This window comes from Oryctolagus cuniculus, chromosome 18, assembly GCF_051225735.1.
Source record: "Oryctolagus cuniculus isolate XC-2025 breed Fujian yellow rabbit chromosome 18, ASM5122573v1, whole genome shotgun sequence".
Classification (NCBI taxonomy): Eukaryota; Metazoa; Chordata; class Mammalia; order Lagomorpha; family Leporidae; genus Oryctolagus; species Oryctolagus cuniculus.
Genome location: NC_142884.1, coordinates 51,628,219 through 51,649,470, shown reverse-complemented (window position 1 = coordinate 51,649,470; position 21,252 = coordinate 51,628,219). Strand labels below are relative to the sequence as shown.

Sequence of the window (21,252 nt, the reverse complement as noted above, 5' to 3'; positions counted from 1 at the left end):
GCCACAGCACTGGCCCCGGGTTGTTTCTTGTGTTTCAATATTACTACTGGTATGGCTGCAAGGAACACATTTGCACATACATTTTTTTTTTTTTTTTCAGGTAAGATGTAGTATTTGGAATGAAACCTTTTTGCCACCTCCATTACTTTTTTTTTTTAATTTTTTTTTTTTTTTTTTTTTTTGACAGGCAGAATGGACAGTGAGAGAAAGAGAAAAAGGTCTTCCTTTTGCCGTTGGCTCACCCTCCAATGGCCGCCGCGGCCGGTGTACCGCGCTGATCTGAAGCCAGGAGCCAGGTGCTTTTCCTGGTCTCCTGTGCGGGTGCAGGGCCCAAGCACTTGGGCCATCCTCCACTGCACTCCCGGGCCACAGCAGAGAGCTGGCCTGGAAGAGGGGCAACCGGGACAGAATCTGGCGCCCCGACTGGGACTAGAATCGGGAGTGCCAGTGCCGCAGGCGGAGGATTAGCCTGTTGAGCCACGGCCATTACTTTTTAAAAAAAATTTGACAGAGTTAGGAGGAGAGACAGAGAGGGAGAGATCTTCCATCTGCTGGTTCACCCTTCAAATGATCCCAACAGCTGGGGCTGCCAGGCTGAAGCCAGGAGCCTGAAGCTTCTCCTGGGTCTCCCACATGGGTGCAGCAGCCCAAGCACTTGGGCCATCTTCTACTGCTTTCCCAGAGGCGTTAACAGGGAGCTGGATGGGAAGTGGAGCAGCCAGGACTCAAACCATCGCCCACAGAGGGTGCTGGCTGCGTCACAGGCAGAGGTTGGACATACTACGCCACGACGCCGGCCCCTGCACTAGGCAGTGTGTGTGGGATAAAGTCTCAGACAGGAGCTGCTGTGCCACATGACTTGGGCAGGACAGCTGCAATTCTGAAGAAGGGGCCTTCCACGCTGTCCCTTGCCGTGCAGTGACTTCGGTCCTGGGACACTTGCAGGACTCCTGTCAGGCACTGGGGCATGGTGCCCGCGGCCTGTGGGCCTCCAGAAATAAGTTGAAACAAACAGAAATATGGGCTCTGACTTAAGAAAATTGAAAATGATAATTGGAATTAAACGTCTTAAAATGTCCAACTCTGAACTTTGATAGTTCAATATTTGATTTAAAAACCTTTCTCGCCGGCGCCGCGGCTCAGTAGGCTAATCCTCCGCCTTGTGGCCCCGCCACACCGGGTTCTAGTCCCGGTCAGGGCGCCGGATTCTGTCCCGGTTGCCCTTCTTCCAGGCCAGCTCTCTGCTGTGGCCCGGGAGTGCAGTGGAGGATGGCCCAAGTGCTTGGGCCCTGCACCCCATGGGAGACCAGGAGAAGCACCTGGCTCCTGCCTTCGGATCAGCGCGATGGGCTGGCCGCAGCGCACTGGCCGCGGTGGCCATTGGAGGATGAACCAACGGCAAAGGAAGACCTTTCTCTCTGTCTCTCTCACTGTCCACTCTGCCTGTCAAAAAAAAAAAAAAAAAACAAAAACAAAAAAAAACAAAACAAAAAACAAACAAACAAAAAAACCCTTTCTCTTGGGCCCCTGCACCTGCATGGGAGACCCAGAAGAAGCTCCTGGTCTGGCTTCTGGCTTTGGATCAGTGCAGCTCCAGCCATTGCGGCCACTGCGGCCATTTGGGGAGTGAAACTAGTGGATGGGCCGGCGCCGCGGCTCACTAGGCTAATCCTCCGCCTTGCGGCGCCTGCACACCGGGTTCTAGTCCCGGTCAGGGCGCCGGATTCTGTCCCAGTTTCCCCTCTTCCAGGCCAGCTCTCTGCTGTGGCTAGGGAGTGCAGTGGAGGATGGCCCAAGTGCTTGGGCCCTGCACCCACATGGGAGACCAGGATAAGTACCTGGCTCCTGGCTTCGGATCAGCGCAGTGTGCCGGCCGCAGCGCACTAGCCGTGGCGGCCATTGGAGGGTGAACCTCGGCAAAGGAAGACCTTTCTCTCTCTCTCTCTCTCACTGTCCACTCTGCCTGTCAAAAAAAAAAAAAAGAAAAAAAGAAAAGAAAGAAAAAGAAACTAGTGGATGAAGACCTTTCTGTCTCTCCTCTGTAACTCCATCTTTCAAATAAATAAAATCTTTTTTTAAAAGAAATTTCTTTTATGAAAATTAATGAAATAATTTCAAAAGCAGCTTCTAAAGTTTCTTTCTGAAAATAACAGGAAAAATGTAGGGTAAACATGAGAAGTCGCTGCACTTTAGTGTGTTTGAAGTGCTGTGGGGAAACCTTCAGCAGTGAGCAAAGGTTCTCAAATAGGACGCCTGCGGTTACTAGTGTTCAAGCAATAGCTTAGTTACTAAAGCTGGGCATGTAAGAATCAGATTCGTCTTATGTCTTTTTTAAAGATTTATTTTCTTTATTTGAAAGAGTTACAGAGAGAGAGGTAGAGACAGAAAAATCTTCCATCCGCTGGTTCATTCCCCAGCTGGCAGCAACAGCTGGAGCTGCGCCGATCTGAAGCCAGAAGCCAGGAGCTTCCTCCGGGTCTCCCATGTGGGTACAGGGGCCCAAGGACTTGGGCTGTCCTCTGCTGCTTTCCCAGGTGCATTAGCAGGGAGCTGGATCGGAAGTGGAACAGCCGGGACTCGAACCGGCACCCATATGGGATGCTGGCACTGCAGGCCAGGGCTTTAACCCGCTGTGCCTCAGCACTGGCCTCTCATCTTGTGTCTTTAAGATCAACTCCAAATCCTTCACAGCTACAAATATAAACACCTCGGCTTAATTTTTGATGGATGTTCAATTAGTGCAAAACTTAATGTGTTAAGCCCTAAACATTGCATACACAATCCAGTTTCCTTAGACATTTCAAAACTCAACCTGTTTGGTTTGCACAAATACTTGGAATAGCTAATAAGAAAGACCTAAAGCTTCATGCAATCTTCTAAGCTTTCAAACACTAGCAAACCTAAGTCTAAACTCAAATTTAATAAAATGTTTTAAACATTCCTTGCTTACCCATTTAATTAAATTTGCTTAGCCTTTTTAAAATTAAAGTCACAGATCTAATATGAAATTCCTCAGACACTGAATTACATTCAGAGTATCACATCCTCTAGTAAGTTGGGTTTTGTTCCTGGCCACTAGCGCTGAGCTACCAAGAGGACCCCTCCCCAACCCCGTAGGCCCTGTGGAGAACAGGCTGTCGGATCCCACAGGTGGAAGTGAGAGAGAGGGTGCTGCGGGGGTACAGGGGAGAGCAGCTGATTGTTAGGATCAGGACAGTACTCACAAAGTTGGTGATGCGATTAGATGGGGATTCACCCATGTGGCCTGGGGGTTTGGGGGGGGGGACCCCGGGCCAACTCCAAGGCTTTTGGTCTGAACAAGGCGTTAAGTCGGCATTCACTAGAATGGGCAAGAGGGGTAGAGCGGATTTGAGCAAGGGGTGTGTGCGTTGGGGTGGGAGAGCTGAAGTCTCAACTTCGAACTTTAGGAGGCTACATGCGAGACCCGTCCACGCAACTCGGAACGCTTCTCCAGCCACATCCAGGTGCTTGCGGATAGCAGGAGTAGCTGCAACCACATCTTAGCAGGGCTGCAGTTTAGCCCCTTGAATTCATGTGAGTTGCTGGGAGGGAGAGGGTAACAAGGTTGTTAGGGATATATTCCAGGGGTCGGTGCTGTGGCAGAGCAGGTAAAGCCACGGCCTGCAGTGCCAGCATCCCATATGGGTACAAGCAGGAGTTCCAACTGCTCCACTTCCCATCCAGATCCCTCTAATGCACCTGGGAAAGCAGCAGAAGATGGCCCAAGTCCTTGGGCCCCTGCACTCATGTGGAAGACCCAGATAAAGCTCTTGAATCCTGGCTTTGGCCTGGCCCAGCCCTGGCTGTTACTGTCATTTGCAGGGGGTGAGCTAGGAGATGGAAGGTCTCTCTCTGTTTCTCCCTCTCTCTCTCTGTAGCTCTGCCTTTCAAATAAAATAAATCTTAAAAAAAAAAAAAAAAGGATGTATTCAAACCAAAAGGTTAAGAATGAACTGTGCAATCAAGGCCAAGGACAAAGACAAGTGAGGATGTAGATGATGGAGGTGAGGAAACACAAAGTGTCAGAGTCCTAAATTCAAATTCCTAGTGGTGGTGAAGAATGTGAGGACTCTGTGCACCTGCAGAAAGGAGCCTTCCGGAATGCCTGAGAGGTGTTTGTAGAGGAGGGTGTGGCCGGGCGGAAGGCAGGCCTAGGTGACAGGAGCTGCAGAGGACATGGAGAAACCCGACCATGGGGCGGCAAAGTGCTGCATTCACTCTGGAAAACAACCTGGTAGTGCTGTGGCTCATTTGGCTAATCCTCTGCCTGCAGCGCCCGCACCGCATATGAGCACCAGGTTCTGGTCCCGGCTGCTCCTCTTCCAGTCCAGCTCTCTGCTGTGGCCCAGGAGGGCAGTGGAGGATGGCCCAAGTGCTTGGGCCCTGCACCCCATGGGAGACCAGGAGAAGCACCTGGCTCCTGGCTTTAGATCAGCACAGTGCGCCGGCCGTGGCGGGCATTGGGAGGTGAACCAATGGAAGGAAGACCTTTCTCTCTGTCTCTCTCTCTCTCACTGTCTTAACTCTACCTGTCAAAAAAAAAAAAAAACAAAAAAACAAAAACAAACAAAAAAAAAAACCTGGTAGTTTTTCAAAATGTTAAACAAAGTTGCCAGATGACCCAGTAACTCCCCTCTGAGTGACAGTTCTAAGAAAGTGAAAGTATATGTCATCACAAAGAGGTGGAAATGAGAGTTCATAGCAGCATCATGCACATTGTCAAACTGGAAAGAACGCAGATGTCCATCAACTGATGAAAGGATGAACACAAAGTAGCATATTCAGACAGCACAGCGCTGTCTGAGTGACAGCAATGTTCTAAAATTTGTGATGATGGTTGCACAATTCAGTAAATGCATCAAAAAAGTTTAACAGTGAAAATGGGGTGAACTGCACAATAAGCAAATCCTACCTCAAAGCTCACACATGCACACACACATCAGAGATGTCAATCAGGAGGTCAGCGGAGGAGGAGATGCTGGCCAGACGTCAGTCAAGGGATGCTCGAGGGATCCCAGATGGCTGCAGTGAGTGACCGGAGGTGCAAAGCAGCTGGAATGGTCTCAGAGGCCCGGGAAGGACCAGCAGCTTGAATCCCAGCGGCTGAGGGGTGCAAAGGGAAAAAGACTTAAGAATATTAAAGCGGAAGCCCAATCCCCTGGAAATAAGCTACCAGGTGAAGGAGGGCGTGGCTTAGGCAGGGGTGAGGGGCGGGGGAGCGCCTGATCATAGCAAATGTCAAGTCCAGTCTGGCTGAAAGGAGTAAGGGATATGAGAGAAACAGGCATATTCGCTCAAAGGGAATTCAAGCGTTAGGGACCCCCACACACCGGGCTCCTTCCAAGTCCCCGGGAGATGCCTAAGCAGTTCACTGAGGCGGTCCACAAGGTGTCGTAAAGTTTGCAATGGTAGGCAGAGGATGAGGGTCTGGCAAAGCTGGGTTGGTCAGAGCGGAACTTCTCTCCCACCAGAAACAGTCACTAGTGCAGGGCCAGAAGCTATATACACGAAACACCTTTTTCTCTCCCCCCCCCCCGTTTTTAATGGGATTCATGCGAAATTGAAGGAATCCGAGTCCGTGTGTTGGAAGGGCACAGACCAGCGACAGTTCTACAGAGAGCAGCACACATGAGGCTCAAGTTACTGTGGGGAGCGATTGGTTCATTATTTCCTGATTATGAGTTATTTCGCTGAATCCATATCCAAAATTCGGTTTTATATACACATTTTGGTCTCTCTAGTAAGAGTCACACATGGGACCGGCGTTGTGGTGTAGGCAGGTAAAGCCACCGCCTGCAGTGCCGGCATCCCATATGGATGCTGGTTCAAGGTCCAGCTGTTGTTTCACTTCCCATCCAGCTCTCTGCTGTGGCCTGGCAAAGCAGCAGAAGATGGCCCAAGTGCTTGGGCCCCTGCACAGGCGTGGGAGACACGGAGGAAGCTCCTAGCTCCTGGCTTCGGATTGGCGCAGTTCCAGCCATTGTGGTCATCTGGGGAGTGAACTATCGCATGGAAGACCTCTCTCTCTCTCTCTCTCTCTCTCTCTCTCTCTCTCTTTTTCTGCCTCTGTCTCTCTGTAACTCTGCCTTTCAAATAAATAAATAAATCTTTTTTTTTTTTTTTAAGATTCACATATTTCCCCCCTGTGCCTGGAGGCTCTGGCTTGATTATTCAGGATTAAAAGAGTTAATAATAAAGGCAAAGGCATTTATTTTAGTGCCTGACACATAGTTCATGCTGTATTTACTCTTGTAATTGATTACAAAAAGAAAACCGCCGTAACGATGATGGTGTTATCTATAAATCGCTTTTCCATTAGCCACACCACCTAGCCCAGGCTTAGGCACACCAGGTCATATTTAGAAAGATATTCAGTAACGGGGCAAGGCTCCAACTTTTGAGATTCCTTCCACACTTAAACTCTCACAGCTTATTTTATGTCTTTTCTAAAATGTTGCTAAGTGTTGACTGTTTCTTTAAAACATTAGCCGTTGGTTCAATTCAACCAACTAACTTTATTTTGTTTAATTTCTGCTTTTATCTTAATGTGCAGGCTGTTATGTTTTCTAATCACATTTAAGGCCATCCATTTTCCTCAGAGTATTGTTTTGACTGCACTGCGGCTCTTAGGAACTGAAGGGTAAGAAGCGCTTAGCGCACTGAGTTCTTCACACTCTTGCTGCCTTTAATCTGTGCTTAGTCAACAGGCATGGACTTGGCATTCCCAGGTCACCCAGGTGAGCACCCGCTGAGCAGTTCGTTTCAGTCCTCTCCCCTTCGCGCCCCTCGCCTCGCCCGCAGCCACGTTCCCTTGACACCGCGCAGGTGCTAAAACAATTTTTTTCATCTTCCGTCTCTTTCCGCGGTAAAAGCAGCTGTGGAACGACGATGGAAAAAAATAGTCCCTTGGCAACGGAGTTCTTTTACAAAAGGGGCGGGGCTAGGGCGGGGTTTAAGGGAGGAAGGCACCGGAAGTTTGTGATTCCTGTGGCTGGATTGGGTCCCGCGCTTCCGGGAGGCGGGCTCACTTGGGCGGAGGGATTCATTTCCCGCGGCGAGCGGCCCTCCGCCTCCATTTATTCCTGGGAAGTGGCGCGGGCGGCGGTTGCTGTGGTTTCCGTGTGGGGGTGGTGTTGTGGGAGTATCGTGTGTCCTTGTTCAGCCGTGGGTGGCTGCAGGTCGGGAGAGCGGGCGCTCGGCGTCTCTTCTTTGGAGTAGGGCGGGCTCCCTGCTTTCCCTTGGCTACTCAGCGCTCGTCTCTACCTCCGAGGCCTAGTTTGGCTTCGGGCGGCGGAGGGGAAGGCCGCCGGCGAGATGTTCAAAAACACGTTCCAGAGCGGCTTCCTCTCCATCCTCTACAGCATCGGCAGCAAACCCCTGCAGATCTGGGACAAAAAGGTCAGGGGCCGGCGGGGACAGCTGGGCGGGGAGCCGGGCCGCGCCCGCTCAGCCGAGGGCCGGGGCGGGCAGCCGCTGCTGTGCCCCGACCCAGAGCGGGTGCACGTGCGGTGGGCGTGGCGGGAGAGGCCGTGTCCTGCGGCTGCAGCGTACCTGGGACAGCGGGCCCTCGCCGAAAACTTCACTCGCCCAATCCTTGGGGGCCACGGATCCCCCTCAATATGGTGGGGTCGCTGGTGCCCGCCTCATAGCGTGAAATGCGTGAGCTTCCGTGAGGGAGCTTTGGAGCTGGAAAGAGGAAAGGATGCGGCTTCCACGAGGTTTTACTGATAACGCTGTTTGGTGCCAGGCACGGTGCTCGGCGCTGGACACAGGGCCCTTGTTCGCGTGCGTCTCCCTTGTGGAGGCGCCGGGTGCTTGGGTTTCATTCATTTGCTCCGTCTCTCCCGCTGATCCCAAACGAGCTAGAAATCGTGGCCTGTGCACCTGCTCCACGCTCTGCGTAACCAGGGGTCCGTACCGCGCCTTCCGTGCCCAGTTTGTGCTTGGGGTAAACTGCATGGTGACGACAAGGGCTTGTCCGGATCAGTGAGCTCGGATCCAGGTGCCAGCCTGTTGTCTGAAGTCAGGCACCCACTAGGCAGTCCCGGGGCTCCAGGAGCGGCTAAGTAAGATCCAGCTGGCTCTGCGTTGCTCTGCACCTCATGGCTTCGGTTCTTCGTTTGTCATGAAAGTTCTCGGCCGTCAGCCCGTACCGTTTATTGAATATAAGTTCAGGAAGGCACCTTGTGTGGGCGCCAGGTGGCTTAAGGACTGTTCCTTGGTACTGTCCTCAGGGGAGAGGCAGAGGAGTAGGCTGAATGGTGTTTGTGCAGCGATTCAGGGCAGCAGCCTAAAGCAGCAGTGTAGTGGTCAGGAAGCCAGGAATTCCGGGATGCATCTCACGTCCTGTCGCCACAGGTGAACGCTCTGGGCCGCGGCCAGGGTTGGGGGGACGTGAACAGCCTCTGCCCGTCGTCGCGCGCAGCCCTGCTCTGAGGCAGCTCGGAGCGTGCTGTGTTCCTAGTGCGGTGTGCTGAAGACGGTTGGAAGGCCGAACAGCAGGAGGCCGGGCCTTTGCCGCTATGGAAAATCTGACCCACGGCTTTCGCACGATTGTACTGTCCACAGCTAGAGCACAGGAAGACACTGTTTCACTCTTCACTCTGTTCCCGAGTTTTAGTGTTGAGGTTTTGTTCTCAATGGAATAAAGCGGAGAGAACCCCGAGCGAGTGTACCTGGGAACTCCACAGGGACGATGGCTTCTCAGCTCCTGCTGAGTCAGTCAGGGGCTATGGGAAGGCGTGCAGAGAGCAGCCGTGCGTGCCAGTTGAATTCCACAACTGCATTCTGATATGAAGATCAGTATTAGGCAATTGAAACAGAGAATGGGGCTTGACCTAGGAGGAGAGGTTTCCGGAGCAGGCCAGGGACTTACTAGCACTGAAAGAACGCCACGTAGGAGCCCTCGGGATTGGTGAACGTGCCGGGGTTGCCAGTTTGAGCCCTTCTGTGCTTGACCTGCTGGGTCTTATTTTCCACATGCGCTTTTTGACTAGTCAGCATGTTTACACTCGGAATCTAGAAGCAAAGTAACCATGGTGCTTCTTGTCTCTTAACAACGCCACTAGAGGTCCGACGGTACCCTGATGACATAAACAGGTGTGAAAACACTGTTATGTGCAAGGGCAGGGTGACAGGGAGTAAATTAAACAGGCGTTTCAGCAACAGAAACCTGATGAAGGAATTGTAAGCAGAATCCTCACAGTAGAAGTTACCAGTTTCTCCTCTTCTTATTCAGACTGGATTGAAAAATGTTTGTTTTTACAAAAACAACCAAAATGTATTTATTTAATATATATCACAAGAACTCAGAGACTTAATGTAAAAAAACAAACAAAAATAACACCACAGCTCAAGAGAGAGTCCAGTCCAGAGATCAGGAACAGGACAGACGTCTCAGGAGGAACCAGGAGAGACGACAGCGCAGGGGGAGCTGGGCGGCCGGGTCCGGGGGCTTGGCTGGAGACCTGCTCCAGGTGGGTTCCTTGCAGGTGCTTCTTGAAAGCCGTGGGGTTTCTCCAGAGCTCCGCGGTGTGTGTGTTCGAAGGGCTGTCGATGTGGGGCTCGCCCAGCGGGCTCCGGATGGAGAGCAGGGTGGTCCTCATGTCATGTCCTTTGGGATGTCCAGGCAGAGTTCCCCTGCGTGTCCACGTTGGGGTGGTAGCAGGGCGTGAGGAGCTTTGCCGTGGGCGCCTTCTAAGGGTAGCCACTGGGGAACTCCACGAGAGCTTGCACCCTCAGGTCTGCTGTGCCGGCTGCTCCATGGGTGGTTCCTGTCCACTTGCCAAGGTTGTCTGACTCTGGGAGAACAGAAATTCCTTTGTCGCCAGACAGCGTGAGCATCATTAGCTCCCGCTGTAGCCGCATGCCGTGGCGCCTCAGCTCCTTTATGGGCAGCGGCAACGCTGGCAGCGGCTGGATCGCGATTTTGAGAGGCCATTCGGGCAGCACTTGGGCAGGGAGGCAGAACGAAGAACGCGACTGCAGCTCGGAAGTGTCGGGTGAGTCTCCCCGGTGCCCCGCCAGGGCAGGGAAAGGAGAGGCAGGAAGGGGAAGTTGGAGGCCGTGTTTCTGGGCTCTGTTGTGCGAATGCTTCTCCCTAATGTGTCTTCAGAAAGTGTTGGGAATCCAGGCCAGGGCAGAAAACACTTTCGCAGACTTACCAAAGATGTAGTGGGCAGCCACTGAGTGACAGGCGTTGGGTCGACCTGGGAAGAGACAGAGCTGGGAAAAGCATTTTCCTTGCTCCCAGGGAATAAAGCAAAGTTGTAACAAGGGCAGAGTTTGATGAGGAAGAGAGGACAGTCCACCTTTATGTAGACATGACCCCGACCTTGCCTGTAGGTACATATTGACCATGGCGCCTATTTTTGTTACTGTTTTGATTTCACAAAACTTGAGTCTCCTTTCTGAATTTATACAGGGAGAATTTCTGTTCGGTTTCTATGAAGAATAATCTTGAAAAATTAGGTTCGACTTCTGTGTAGGCTGTGTCTCCTTACAAACCTGAGAAGTGAATGTGGTTTCCACAATACCAGTGAACTTGCAGGCGAGCCTTCTCCTCGTGTTTGAGCCCCTGCAACGGACCTGCCACGCGGATGCTCATACCCGGGAGGTCGAGGAAGGCCTCTGCGACCCTCCCAGCCATCTCACACTTCACGTTTCAGCTTGAACATATTTCACAGGGAACCTAAGTTAGGTCCCCAGTGTGCTCGTGTGGCTCTCTAGCTCACGCTGGGCAGTCCTGCCCACTGTGTGCCACCCACTGCCTGCACGTCCCGTAGGAGGAGAATGGTGTCATCCTGAAAGGCCAGTGCTGGGCTGTGCTCAGACACCTCGGGGCTGCTTCCTGGCTCTGTTCTCGTCCAGTTGTGTGGCCTGGGGCAAGTACTTTTTTTGGGGGGGAAAGGTTTATTGTTGGGTGGGAGAAACCCGACAGGCTGCCTCCCTGTGCAGGAAAGAACAGTGGCAAGTACTTAATCACATGGTTTTCTGGTCTGCTTTCTACTTATGCCTATGCAGATTAAATGAAGTGTATCTAAAAGGCTTAGCAACAGAGTTATGGCATATAGTATAAAATGTGGTGAGGAACCAAGGCTTATTCAAGACTAAAATAATGGTTCAATGGTTCTAACTGTTCCCAGCATCCATGCCTATGGATAGAAAGTGCAGAAAAACCAGACTTCAGAAATGAGAGTGGGTTTGTCCTTGCACCATGGCTTTCCTGGTCCAAAGCTCATAATGTAGCTCCAAGGCCACCCGGCCCATGGTAAGGCACTCTTAGCAGTAGCCCCTACACAATAGAAAGAAGTTCTGTTCTCTCCCCTTCAGGTTTCTGTACTGGCTGCTCCCACCCCCAGTAGTCCCCAGATCACAGTTCAGAGGTACTTCCTCACAGAGGGCTTCCTGACTGCAGACTGAGTAAGCTTCTAAGTAGTCACACTGGAATTAGCTTTTGAAGATCTGTACTCCTGGGGACAGTGTTGTGGCTCAGCGGGTTAAGCCGCCACCCGAGACACTGGAATCCCATATGAACATCAGTACTAGTCCCGGCTACTCCGCTTCTGATCCAGCTCCCTGCTGCTTTTCCTCGGGGGATGGTGGAGGATGGCCCAAATGCTTAACAGGCCTTATGAAGCTCTTGGCTCCTGGCTTTGGCCTGGCCCAGCCCTAGCCATTGAGGCCATTTAGGGAGTGAATCAGTAGATGGAAGATCTCTCCCTCCCTCCCTCCCTGTCTCTGTCTCCCTTTGTCTCTCATATAAACAAATAAATCTTAAAAAAAGTACTACTAACTACATTGTTTCTTGATGATAGAGGCCTTTTAAAGTTTTCAAGCCTCTCATTTAGAAATTAGCTTTGTCATGGGAGACCAGGATAGGTACCTGGCTCCTGCCATCGGATCAGCGCGGTGCACCGGCCGCAGCGCGCCTGCCGCGGCAGCCATTGGAGGGTGAACCAACGGCAAAGGAAGACCTTTCTCTCTGTCTCTCTCTCTCACTGTCCACTCTGCCTGTCAAAAAAAAAAAAAAAAAAATAGCTTTGTCTTGTTTCATGTTCTCTTCTTGGACTAGTGGCAAATCTTAAATTTATTAAAGGACTCATGCTTAATGTAAATGTTACTTCTGGTTTGCAAGGAGAGTACCAGGAGGTTCTATTCCCACATACGTGTAAAACATTGTATAAGTCTCAGTCATTTTTTTTCCAGCAAAATTTTATTAATTTGAAAGGCAAAGAGAGATAAAGATCTTTCACCTGCTGGTTCACTCCCATAATGCCCACAACAGCCTTGGCCAGGGCAGAACTAAAACCTAGAAACCTAAACCAGGTCTCCCATGTGTGCAGCAGGGACCCAACTTCTTGAACCACCGCCTGCTGCCTCCCAGCCTACACATTAGCTGGAATTGGGAGTGGAACGGCCACTCAGACCCAGGCATTCTGCTAGGAGATGCAGGAATCACAAGCAGTGTGTTAACTGCTACAGCCGGCATTCTCAGCTCAAAGGCCACAAGATGACACTGCTAACTCTTCCTGAATTCCTGTCAGCTACTGCTGTTTCTCCTCTTCTCCCAAATAAATCCCCAAACACAGGCTTTCCTTGTTGTCTCACTGGCTAGTGTTAGAGTCCTTTTCTCTGTTCTAATTTTTAAAGTGAACAAAGTATCCGGAAAAAAACTCTACACCATAGTTTTTAAGGAGTAAACCTTATTGGTGCCCGTTACTGAGTGCATCTGGGCAGAGAAAGATCCTTGGACTCGCTGTTTTTCTGACCTTCCCAGAGTCAGTCAGATGCTATTCGTCGTTATTCTGACGAGAGCTTTTCCGGCCATTGGATCGGGGCTTGGGTTTCCTTACAGTCGTCCCGTTGAGGCTCTGTTAGGAAGAGTCTGGCTAGCAGTACACGTTATTGTCCCACGCTGACTGTCCCATGAGGGTCTGGAGAAGCTCAGAGCTACCTGCTTGCAGTCCAGGTAGATCTATAAAGGGCTACAAAGGAAGAGGCCCTAGACTGGCAAGGCGCAGGTGTGAGTCAGAGCTATGCCCGGTTCGCCCCACAGAGGGCGCCCTCAGCCTGTTTTCTGACTTGGAGCCCGGCCGACTCGGGGCAGAAACCCTCCTGCTGAAATGGACAGCTCTCTTGGCTTAATGTGAATTGGAACATGTGTCATTAAGAGTAGGATGCCAGATGGCTGGGGTGCAGCTGCCTGCCAGGGTGAGTGGGTGGAGCCAGAAAACTAAAGTGGGGGGAGGGGAAGGGAATGGCTACAGCTCATATGTTATTTTTAAAGCACTCATAGAAATAGAGAGCCTTGGCCAATTTCCTCCCTATCCTTGTAGTGTTGTTTTTTTTTTTTTTTTTCCTCCTTCGGTTTGATCCTCTTCCCTGGGGCTTACATTAGAGGAGAAAAAAAAATTAGTGTTCTTTATTGGTTGCCCAGCAACCGTGGAAAGCCTGGGAGAGGGCTCTTGAGCTGGACTCGGAAGTCTGCTGCACTCTTGGTGCCTGCAGAGGCTGAAAACCACTCGGATCTGTAACTGCCAGTGAGCGGGGCGCTGGAGCTGCTGGAGGACCTCCAGCGCAGGAAATAAAAATCCTGTAAGCTCATCGTGGCCTTGTTTTCAAGGAATAAACCTCCTGGGCCACGCTGTGGTAACAGGAACGTATCCCGAATGAACAAGTGGGAGTAAGCCGCTCCTTCTGATTGAGAGAGGAAAGCGAGACCCTGCTTCCACCGTGGGCAGTGAAGGCTGACCACTGTGTTTTAGCTTCTTCTCAAAGCCAGGCTGGCGGAAGTGGATGCCTTGCTAACAGATCTTGTTCATGTCTCTTGTGTGTGTCAGCAGCCGTCTGAGGAGAGGAGTTGCTTCCTGGAGGACCTGACTGAAGGCAGTGAGGCAGACCTCCCAGTTGCCCTTTCTCCTGTGGCCCCAGCTCTAGAGTCTGGAGACCTGGCCTTGGGGCTTCCTGCCCTCAGCGTTCCCAGCTCCCAGCGCTAGCCTTCCCCACCTCATTTTCCTCGTTTCTTCCAGTGAGTTTATGTTTGTAGCCCTTTGAATTTAATAATGGAGAAAAATCATAATTCACTAGCAAATCAATTTGGTTTCGAAGCTCTGAAAGCTCGTGATATGGGAATGCTTGTGTTTTTCCTCTTTGGGGGCTGAACTTTCTTCTTTGGGCAAAATTCTGTTTTGTTTGTCCCCCAGCCAAGTTCACACTCAAAAGAGACTAGCCGGCATACCTTCAAAACCCTGCCTTTCCCCTCCCGGCCTCTCATTGTGGGGGCGATATGCATTGTGCGAGAATTAAACCTGAGAGAGTGGCAGTTATCCAGTAACACCACAGAAGTCTCTTTAGGAAGTTGGAAAGTCCAGCTGAAAGCCGGCTTCCCTCTGGGGCAGAGCGTGGGGACACTGGGACTCCTGTGGCTTCTATGGGAGGCCGCAAGGCATTGTTTTCCTCTGTGAACACCTGAATGGGTCAGATTTGCTGGCATGTCCTGATGAAGTCATCTGCTAGAAACTCTGAGGTGGGCAGAGGCAAATCCCATACTGTTTCCTCCCCGAGAGATCGAGATCAGCTGATCTTCTGGGGCCGAGAGAGGCCTGGTGGAAATCTGGCCTGAGAGACCTTTGGGGACATGAGCTGGAGGTCTGGCTTTAAAAACACCAACGACTAAATAGTGACGTGTTGCCTCTTAGCAACAGTAGTCTTCTGGCCCTAATTACTTCTTAATCCTTTAATTTAGCCATCTATTTGATCTTTGCTGTGTGCACCTTTTAAAGAAAGAATGTTTATGTTAAGGAGAATAATTGTGGCATGTTATAACATTAGTGTTTGCATCTCGTTGGAATTACTGCCAGTTCTTATCGGTTGGCCCGCATCACATTATTTGGCGATAATTTATTGGTTAATTCTTCCTTCACCAATGAGTCTGCCTGATTTTCCACAGAAAACGCAGGAGGCATATCGCCACATTAGTTGGGATCGTGTCTGTGGACAACGAGGTGGGCAGCACTGGCATGTTCTGCACAGACCCGCGCCTTTGTGCTCTTAATCTCCCTTGGACAGAAGCCCAGAATTCAAAGCAGAAGGGCATTGCGTGTCGCCAGCTTTGTTTGAGAAGCATTTCAATGTGACGCTTGTGTCTTGAGAACCCAAGAAATGCTTCATTGGTAGAGCTTGGGGGGCCCATCCAGCCCAGCACTCTGTCTCTGACAATGGACACCAAAGGATGTTTTATGGGAAAGCGTTCTTCATGCTGGCAGCTTCATGGGCCTTGTGATATCCCCCAGGATCTCTGGCTTCCTATAATAGTCCATGGTGGATATGTTTCCAGGAATATTTTCAAAACCCTCCTCGAACCTATTGATGTGTGCCAGCTCTTAGGGTGACAGATTCCAGAAGTCAGCACATATTTGAATGCTTAGCTTACGCCTAGCACAGTACAAAGCTTTGTAGAAGATAGAAATGATGCTTACTACATGGTCCCTGTTCTCACTTGGGCTTACACTTTTGAGGAGAGACGATTCAAGTCGCAGTTGTAGAAGAAGGCAGGCAGTGATGTCACTGTTCTCTGGGGTACAGCAAAGCGCGCTGCAAGTGGCTCGGGCTCTCAGGAACGGAGCTCACAGAGACCAGTGTCTAAAAACAGAATGCCATCGTATTAATCATTCATGTTGAAAGATACAGCTCTCAGACTCAACACTGTTCTCGCCCTCTCTATGCAGATGTAATGAAAAGCAAAATTGTAACCATGAGGCCAATTAATGAACAAGGAGAGCTTCAGTTAGTGGGATCAAGTCATAGGATCTGACAGCCCAGCACAGCCATTTTCACAACTAGAAGAAGATCACGTTGTCTTTCTGATGTGTCCTGTTCTAAAGCGGTGGATCTTTTTCTAATGCTGGCACAGCGTAGCCCTGTCTCCAGAGTGCCTTTGCCTATCGCTCTGTCCCTGTTAGGAGCTAAAGAGTTTAATGCTGGAAGAGAACTTCTTTCCTAAATGTTTTGAGAGGAGGAGTTGGTGTTGAATGTTGATTTCTTCCCATTATGTGCCTCCTACATCTGCAGCAGACAATACAGAACGATGGAGGATGAAGTGCTAAATTGTGTAGTCTAGACAATGTGAGCCAAAGAAGCGGATCAGAAGAGAGGTCAGCGTGGGCTGACAGTGCTAACGCAGGCCTCTGTGTGTGGCACAGATGGGACTTGAGTTCATACTTGCAGCAGAGATTCTGGAGAAGTCGACAAAGCAGCAAGGAGTAGGAGTGAGCAAAGCAGAGGAAAGATTTCACTCTTTCGGTCGCCACCCTCCTTCTCAGGAGTGCGCATTCCCTTGCCCTTTCTGGCCACGGTATGTGAGGCAGGATCAGGCAGTGGACAGCCTGGTGCATCCTGACTCTCCCACCTCTAGTCTGTCATCTGAGGGCCCTGGGGGTCAGTGTCCACGTTGGTAACACAGAAGCAGCACCACCCAGCTTTTCATTTTTGTTTTTGTGAGGATTGAGGGAATGGATGTGACACCCTTAAGTGCACAGGAGGCGCTCAGTACACGTTAGCTGAATCCAGTCGATTTCTTCAGGAAGGAGTATATCCTGACGTAGGGGTTGTGAAGTCACGTGGGATTCCTGTGGTGGCCGATGGCACCCTGGATAGAGGTAATAGCCTGGTGTCTTTATGTATCAGCTTCAACCGACTGTGTCTCCAACCTCTGTTGCCCTTTGGACTACAGTGATTTTCTTTAAATGTGTCCCAATTCAGCCTCAAAATCTTTACAAGATTGTTAGCAGTTATTACAGGACTAACCAATCTAACTTTCTTCCTGACAGGTGCGAAATGGCCACATCAAAAGGATCACTGATAACGACATCCAGTCCCTGGTGCTAGAGATTGAAGGGACAAATGTCAGGTAGATCGCCAACTCTGTTCTCCCGACACGATGTATTCGAGGGGGCAGTGGTCGTACGGTCGGTTAAGGGCACAGACTGCAGAGTCAGACCACCCCGTGTGGATCCAGCTGTGCTAACAGAGCTCCCCTTGGGCAAGTCACTGAATCCCCCAGGCCGCAGTTTGCTCGTCTGTAAAATGGACATGAGAACGAGACATCTCTATAACAGTAGGGTTATTGTGAGGATTAGATTGACGAGTATGTCTTAAACTCATGCGTAACACATGGTAAGCCCACTGTAAGTATTAGCTGTATTATTTAACCAGAGGGGAGGGGCGGGACACTGATCATCGGGTGGCCTGTGGTTTTCAGTGCCATGGTGGTCATAGTTTTGGTCTTCTAGAATCTCATGGTTCTCTTGGCTCAGCATTAAAATCTTCTCTCATTGAGAGGACTTTGAAGGGCCACTGCCCTGGCTTTGTTTTTCTGTTATTTTGTTGATGTCTCATCTTAACTTTAGTTGCTGAGCCGAGTATTTTTAAGGCATTATTTGACTTGGGGTGGAGGGTGATGAGTCTTAATCTTTGAGATCTGCGTTCCAGTTGATCCTCCTGCCCCATGTGTTCCTGCTGTGCATACCACAGAAGAAAGCAGACAAACAGTGAGGGTATTGGTATTTCCTCTCTCTGCAGCACCACTTACATCACATGCCCTGCAGACCCTAAGAAGACACTGGGAATTAAACTTCCTTTCCTTGTCATGATTATCAAGAACCTGAAGAAATATTTCACCTTTGAAGTTCAGGTAAGTAGAAGATGGGTGCATGTTCATGTTCACTGCTGCCTCTGCCACAGAGCCATTCAACTGAGAGGAGGAGGGGCTGTGAAACCATCTGTATACTCTGTGTGTGTGTGTGTGTGTGTGTGTGTGTGTGTGTGTCCTTGTCTGTGTGTCTGGTGTTATGGTGTAAATTTGGTATTAGTAATTGAAATGTAAGACTAAGTTTTAAATAGTAAGCACCCAAAATCTGATCAATAGCTGCAAGATGGGGCCAGCATTGTGGCACAGTGGGTTAAGCTGGTGCCTGTGTTGCCAGCATCCATGCGGGCGTTGGCATCCCATGTGTGCACTGGTTCAAGTCCTGTCTGCTCCACTTCTGATCCAGCTCCCCACTAATGCACCTGGGAAAGCAGCAGAAGACGGCCCAAGTGCTTGGGCCCCTGCCACCCATGGGTAAGACCAGGATGGAGTTTGTTTTGTTTTGTTTTGTTTTGACAGGCAGAGTGGACAGTGAGAGAGAGACAGAGAGAAAGGTCTTCCTTTTCCGTTGGTTCACCCCCCAATGGCCCTTATGGCCGGCGCACAGTGCTGATCTGAAGCCAGGAGCCAGGTGCTTCTCCTGGTCTCCCATGGGGGTGCAGGGCCCAAGCACTTGGGCCATCCTCCACTGCACTCCCGGGCCATAGCAGAGAGCTGGCCTGGAAGAGGAGCAACTGGGACTAGAACCTGGGGTGCTGGCGCCCCAGGCGGAGGATTAGCCTATTGAGCCACGGCGCTGGCCCTAGATGGAGTTCTAACTCCTGGCTTCAGCCTAGCCCAGCCCTGGCCGTTGTTAATATTTGGGGTGTAAATCAATGTATGGAAGATCTGTGTGTGTATGTGTATGTGTGTGTGTGTCCTTTCTAATTCTGCCTTTAAATAATTTGAAAAAAAAAAAAAGCTACAAGTTTAAGGATTAGTGTAGTATCATGTGGGGTGAGGGGTAATTATTTATAACTGGGTTATTCTGTTTTCTTTTGAAATTAAAGAATGTTTATGAAATTATTCTATAGTCTGACAGCCTGCTGGTTGTCATATGTCATAAGCAGCTGATGTTGTCTTAGCAACAAACAAGATCAACTTGCAGCTTCCAGGCCATCTGCATCCACTGTGTGGCCTGGCCTGCGTCTGGTCTTTTTGCTTCCCTCTGGGTATCCGCCTCGGGAGACCAGGCTGCGGGAGTTCTTACTGAGGTGGTTTCGCTTGTGCCGAGCTGCAGTGGCCTGACTCTTGCCCTTGTTTCCCAGGTGCTAGATGACAAGAATGTGCGCCGGCGGTTTCGGGCGAGTAACTACCAGAGCACCACCCGGGTGAAGCCCTTCATCTGCACCATGCCCATGCGGCTGGACGACGGCTGGAACCAGATCCAGTTCAACTTGTCCGACTTCACCCGGCGAGCCTATGGCACGAATTACATCGAGACGCTGAGGGTGCAGGTACCGCTCACTTTCCAGACAGAGCCCAGGCCGGGGAGCGCGGGGGGCGCTCTGACCCTGGCTTGTGGCAGAACACCGTGGGCTTCTGGCTCAAGTTTCCAAGTCTCTGTCTGGGGGGCTTTGTACTTGGAAAAAGCTCAGATACAGAAGGCACTCCTGCCAGAATCCGCGCTCGGGCCCTGCTGAAGAGGGGCCCGTGAGATGAAGCTTAACCAGGGTGCGGGAGGGGGCGCTCTCAAAGTCAGCCTTGCCTCCGCAGATCCACGCCAACTGTCGCATCCGGCGGGTCTACTTCTCCGACAGGCTGTACTCGGAAGATGAGCTGCCAGCAGAGTTCAAACTGTATCTTCCAGTGCAGAACAAGGCGAAGGTGAGCCGGCCCTTCTCGGGAGGGCCAGACAGTGAGCTGGGGCCTGTGGCTGCAGCGCCTCTGGCCTGCCCGTCACCTTGGAAGATCTTAGATCTTCCTCCAGGGTCAGCCCTGTGTCAGCATTGCCCCTAGGAAGGACTAGGACTGTTAAGCTGTTCCACGGCCACAAGGGGACCCGCCCCTCCCCGGGGCCTCCTTCCAGCGAGATCTTCCAGCTCAGCCTCTTTATCAGCCCCGCAGAGAGGCCCCTCCTCACACACTGGTGGCTGCTTAAGTGCTGCAGGAGTGTGTGCGTGCCGCAGCCCAGTGCCCACTCCCATGTCATCGGAGGGGGTGGCTGGTGACACTATGCATTTTTTGAAGAGTTGTTTACTTGAAAGGCAGAGTGACAGACAGGTCTTCCATCTGTTGGTTAACTACTCCCCAAATGCCCACAAGAGCCAGGAGCCAGGAATGCCATCCGGGTCTTCCAACTACTTGAGGGATCATCCGCTGTTTCCGAGGCATGTAACAGGAAGCCCGGGTCAGAGTGGAATGACTGGGACTTGAACTGTCACTCTAGTATGGGATGGCGCCCATCCCACGTGGCAGCTTAACCTGCTGTACCACACTACCCCCACTCCCATTTTCTAATAACTTAAACTGAGCTTTCTTTCTGTTTTTTTTTTTTTCCCCCTCCAGCAATAACTGAGATACAACTCAAGGGAAAGAGCCTGAATGGGATCTTTAGTTTATAAAGGAAACTATCTGGAGGACAATGCAAAACCATATTTATATTAATCCCCTGTGCTGTGATTGCTTTATTTACTACCTGGTATCCCTTGTGTGGATCCCAGCGACCACGTGACTGCGGTGTAAGTACAGTGGTGCTGGGCACCGTGAAGCGCACGCGACTGCGGCCCGCCCCGGCATGTGGAAGAAAACTCAGCACGCAGCACAGAATAAAACTCAGCGTGTGGCAGTTTCAGCCCAGTTGCTCTTCCTGTGGCCCAGTCTTGGTTTTGTAGTATCCGCATCTATACACGCTGTGTAAGACTCATCGTCTGGAGAGGAATAAAATGCTATATTCTTGGTTTGTAAGTCTGGTCCCACCTTTCTTAATGGCGTTTCCCTTTCCTTTGTGATACAGGACAAGAACAGCGTGCAGTTGCACTGGGAACTCGCGCTGAGCAGTTAAAGACTAAGGCAGATGTGTACAACTGATTTGGGAACAACTTTTGAGATAAACTAAATGGAAAACACACACAAATAGTAAATGGCCAGTAGAATCCTCTCACTAGGAGTTGGATCTTAAGTGGAGCTTAAGGCAAGGTGCCATACGGTCCAAATTGCTCTTAATCACCTTAGGTAGGTGACATGCTGCAGCCCCGCGTGTTCTCTCTGGACTAGAATAATCTAGTCTTGTCTGCACTGGACCAGCTCACTGCTTCCCTGTCCGACTTCCAGATGGAGTCCCTGCTTGAGTGCGGAGTCACTGGCCGGAACCCAGGCTGTGCGCTGCTTTTCCCCCACCGCTCGTTATTCTGGGGCGTGTGCCTGTGAGGGGAGGGAGCCTGGCGCTGTTGCTCTTGTTAGTCCGCAGAAGGTGAGCACGTGTATTTGATGCGGCATTTCTGCGGAGGAGAGCAGCGTGGGGACAGACAGTCCTCGGGCGCCTTGAAGGACGCGCGGTGCTGACACCCGGGCAGCGTGGGTTTCCCAGCACTTGTGTACTTTGG

At 50.9% G+C, this 21,252-nt stretch overlaps 1 protein-coding gene and 1 pseudogene across 3 annotated transcripts; one reads left to right on the top strand and one right to left on the bottom strand.

The window, feature by feature from the left end:
• Window positions 1–7,019: 7,019 nt before the first annotated feature.
• On the top strand, window positions 7,020–20,614 carry CFAP20 (cilia and flagella associated protein 20). 2 transcript variants are annotated; one of them, XM_089319724.1, is made up of 7 exons: window positions 7,042–7,419; window positions 13,866–14,050; window positions 16,851–16,930; window positions 17,602–17,713; window positions 18,976–19,164; window positions 19,424–19,534; window positions 20,216–20,614. In XM_089319724.1, the coding sequence occupies exons 4-7, from the start codon at window positions 17,669–17,671 to the stop codon at window positions 20,219–20,221; spliced, it is 351 nt and encodes a 116-aa protein (XP_089175850.1). In that variant the 5' UTR covers window positions 7,042–7,419; window positions 13,866–14,050; window positions 16,851–16,930; window positions 17,602–17,668; the 3' UTR covers window positions 20,222–20,614. The 2 variants fall into 2 exon arrangements, with proteins under 2 accessions (XP_008255573.1, XP_089175850.1); XM_008257351.5 differs by lacking the exon at window positions 13,866–14,050 and having other exon boundaries at window positions 7,020–7,419.
• LOC127491398 (ubiquitin-conjugating enzyme E2 C pseudogene) lies at window positions 8,843–10,089 on the bottom strand (annotated as a pseudogene). The gene has a single exon (XR_016225010.1). The product of XR_016225010.1 is annotated as a ubiquitin-conjugating enzyme E2 C pseudogene (transcript).
• Window positions 20,615–21,252: the final 638 nt, after the last annotated feature.

What these genes read in the sequence shown, in the direction of transcription:
- CFAP20 (XM_008257351.5), top strand. Translation starts at nt 7,336, where the DNA reads ATGTTCAAAAACACGTTCCAGAGCGGCTTCCTCTCCATCCTCTACAGC. An exon ending in TGCAGATCTGGGACAAAAAG is followed by an intron (nt 7,420 to 16,850) that starts GTCAGGGGCCGG and finishes TCTTCCTGACAG; the next exon opens with GTGCGAAATGGCCACATCAA. An exon ending in ATTTCACCTTTGAAGTTCAG is followed by an intron (nt 17,714 to 18,975) that starts GTAAGTAGAAGA and finishes CTTGTTTCCCAG; the next exon opens with GTGCTAGATGACAAGAATGT.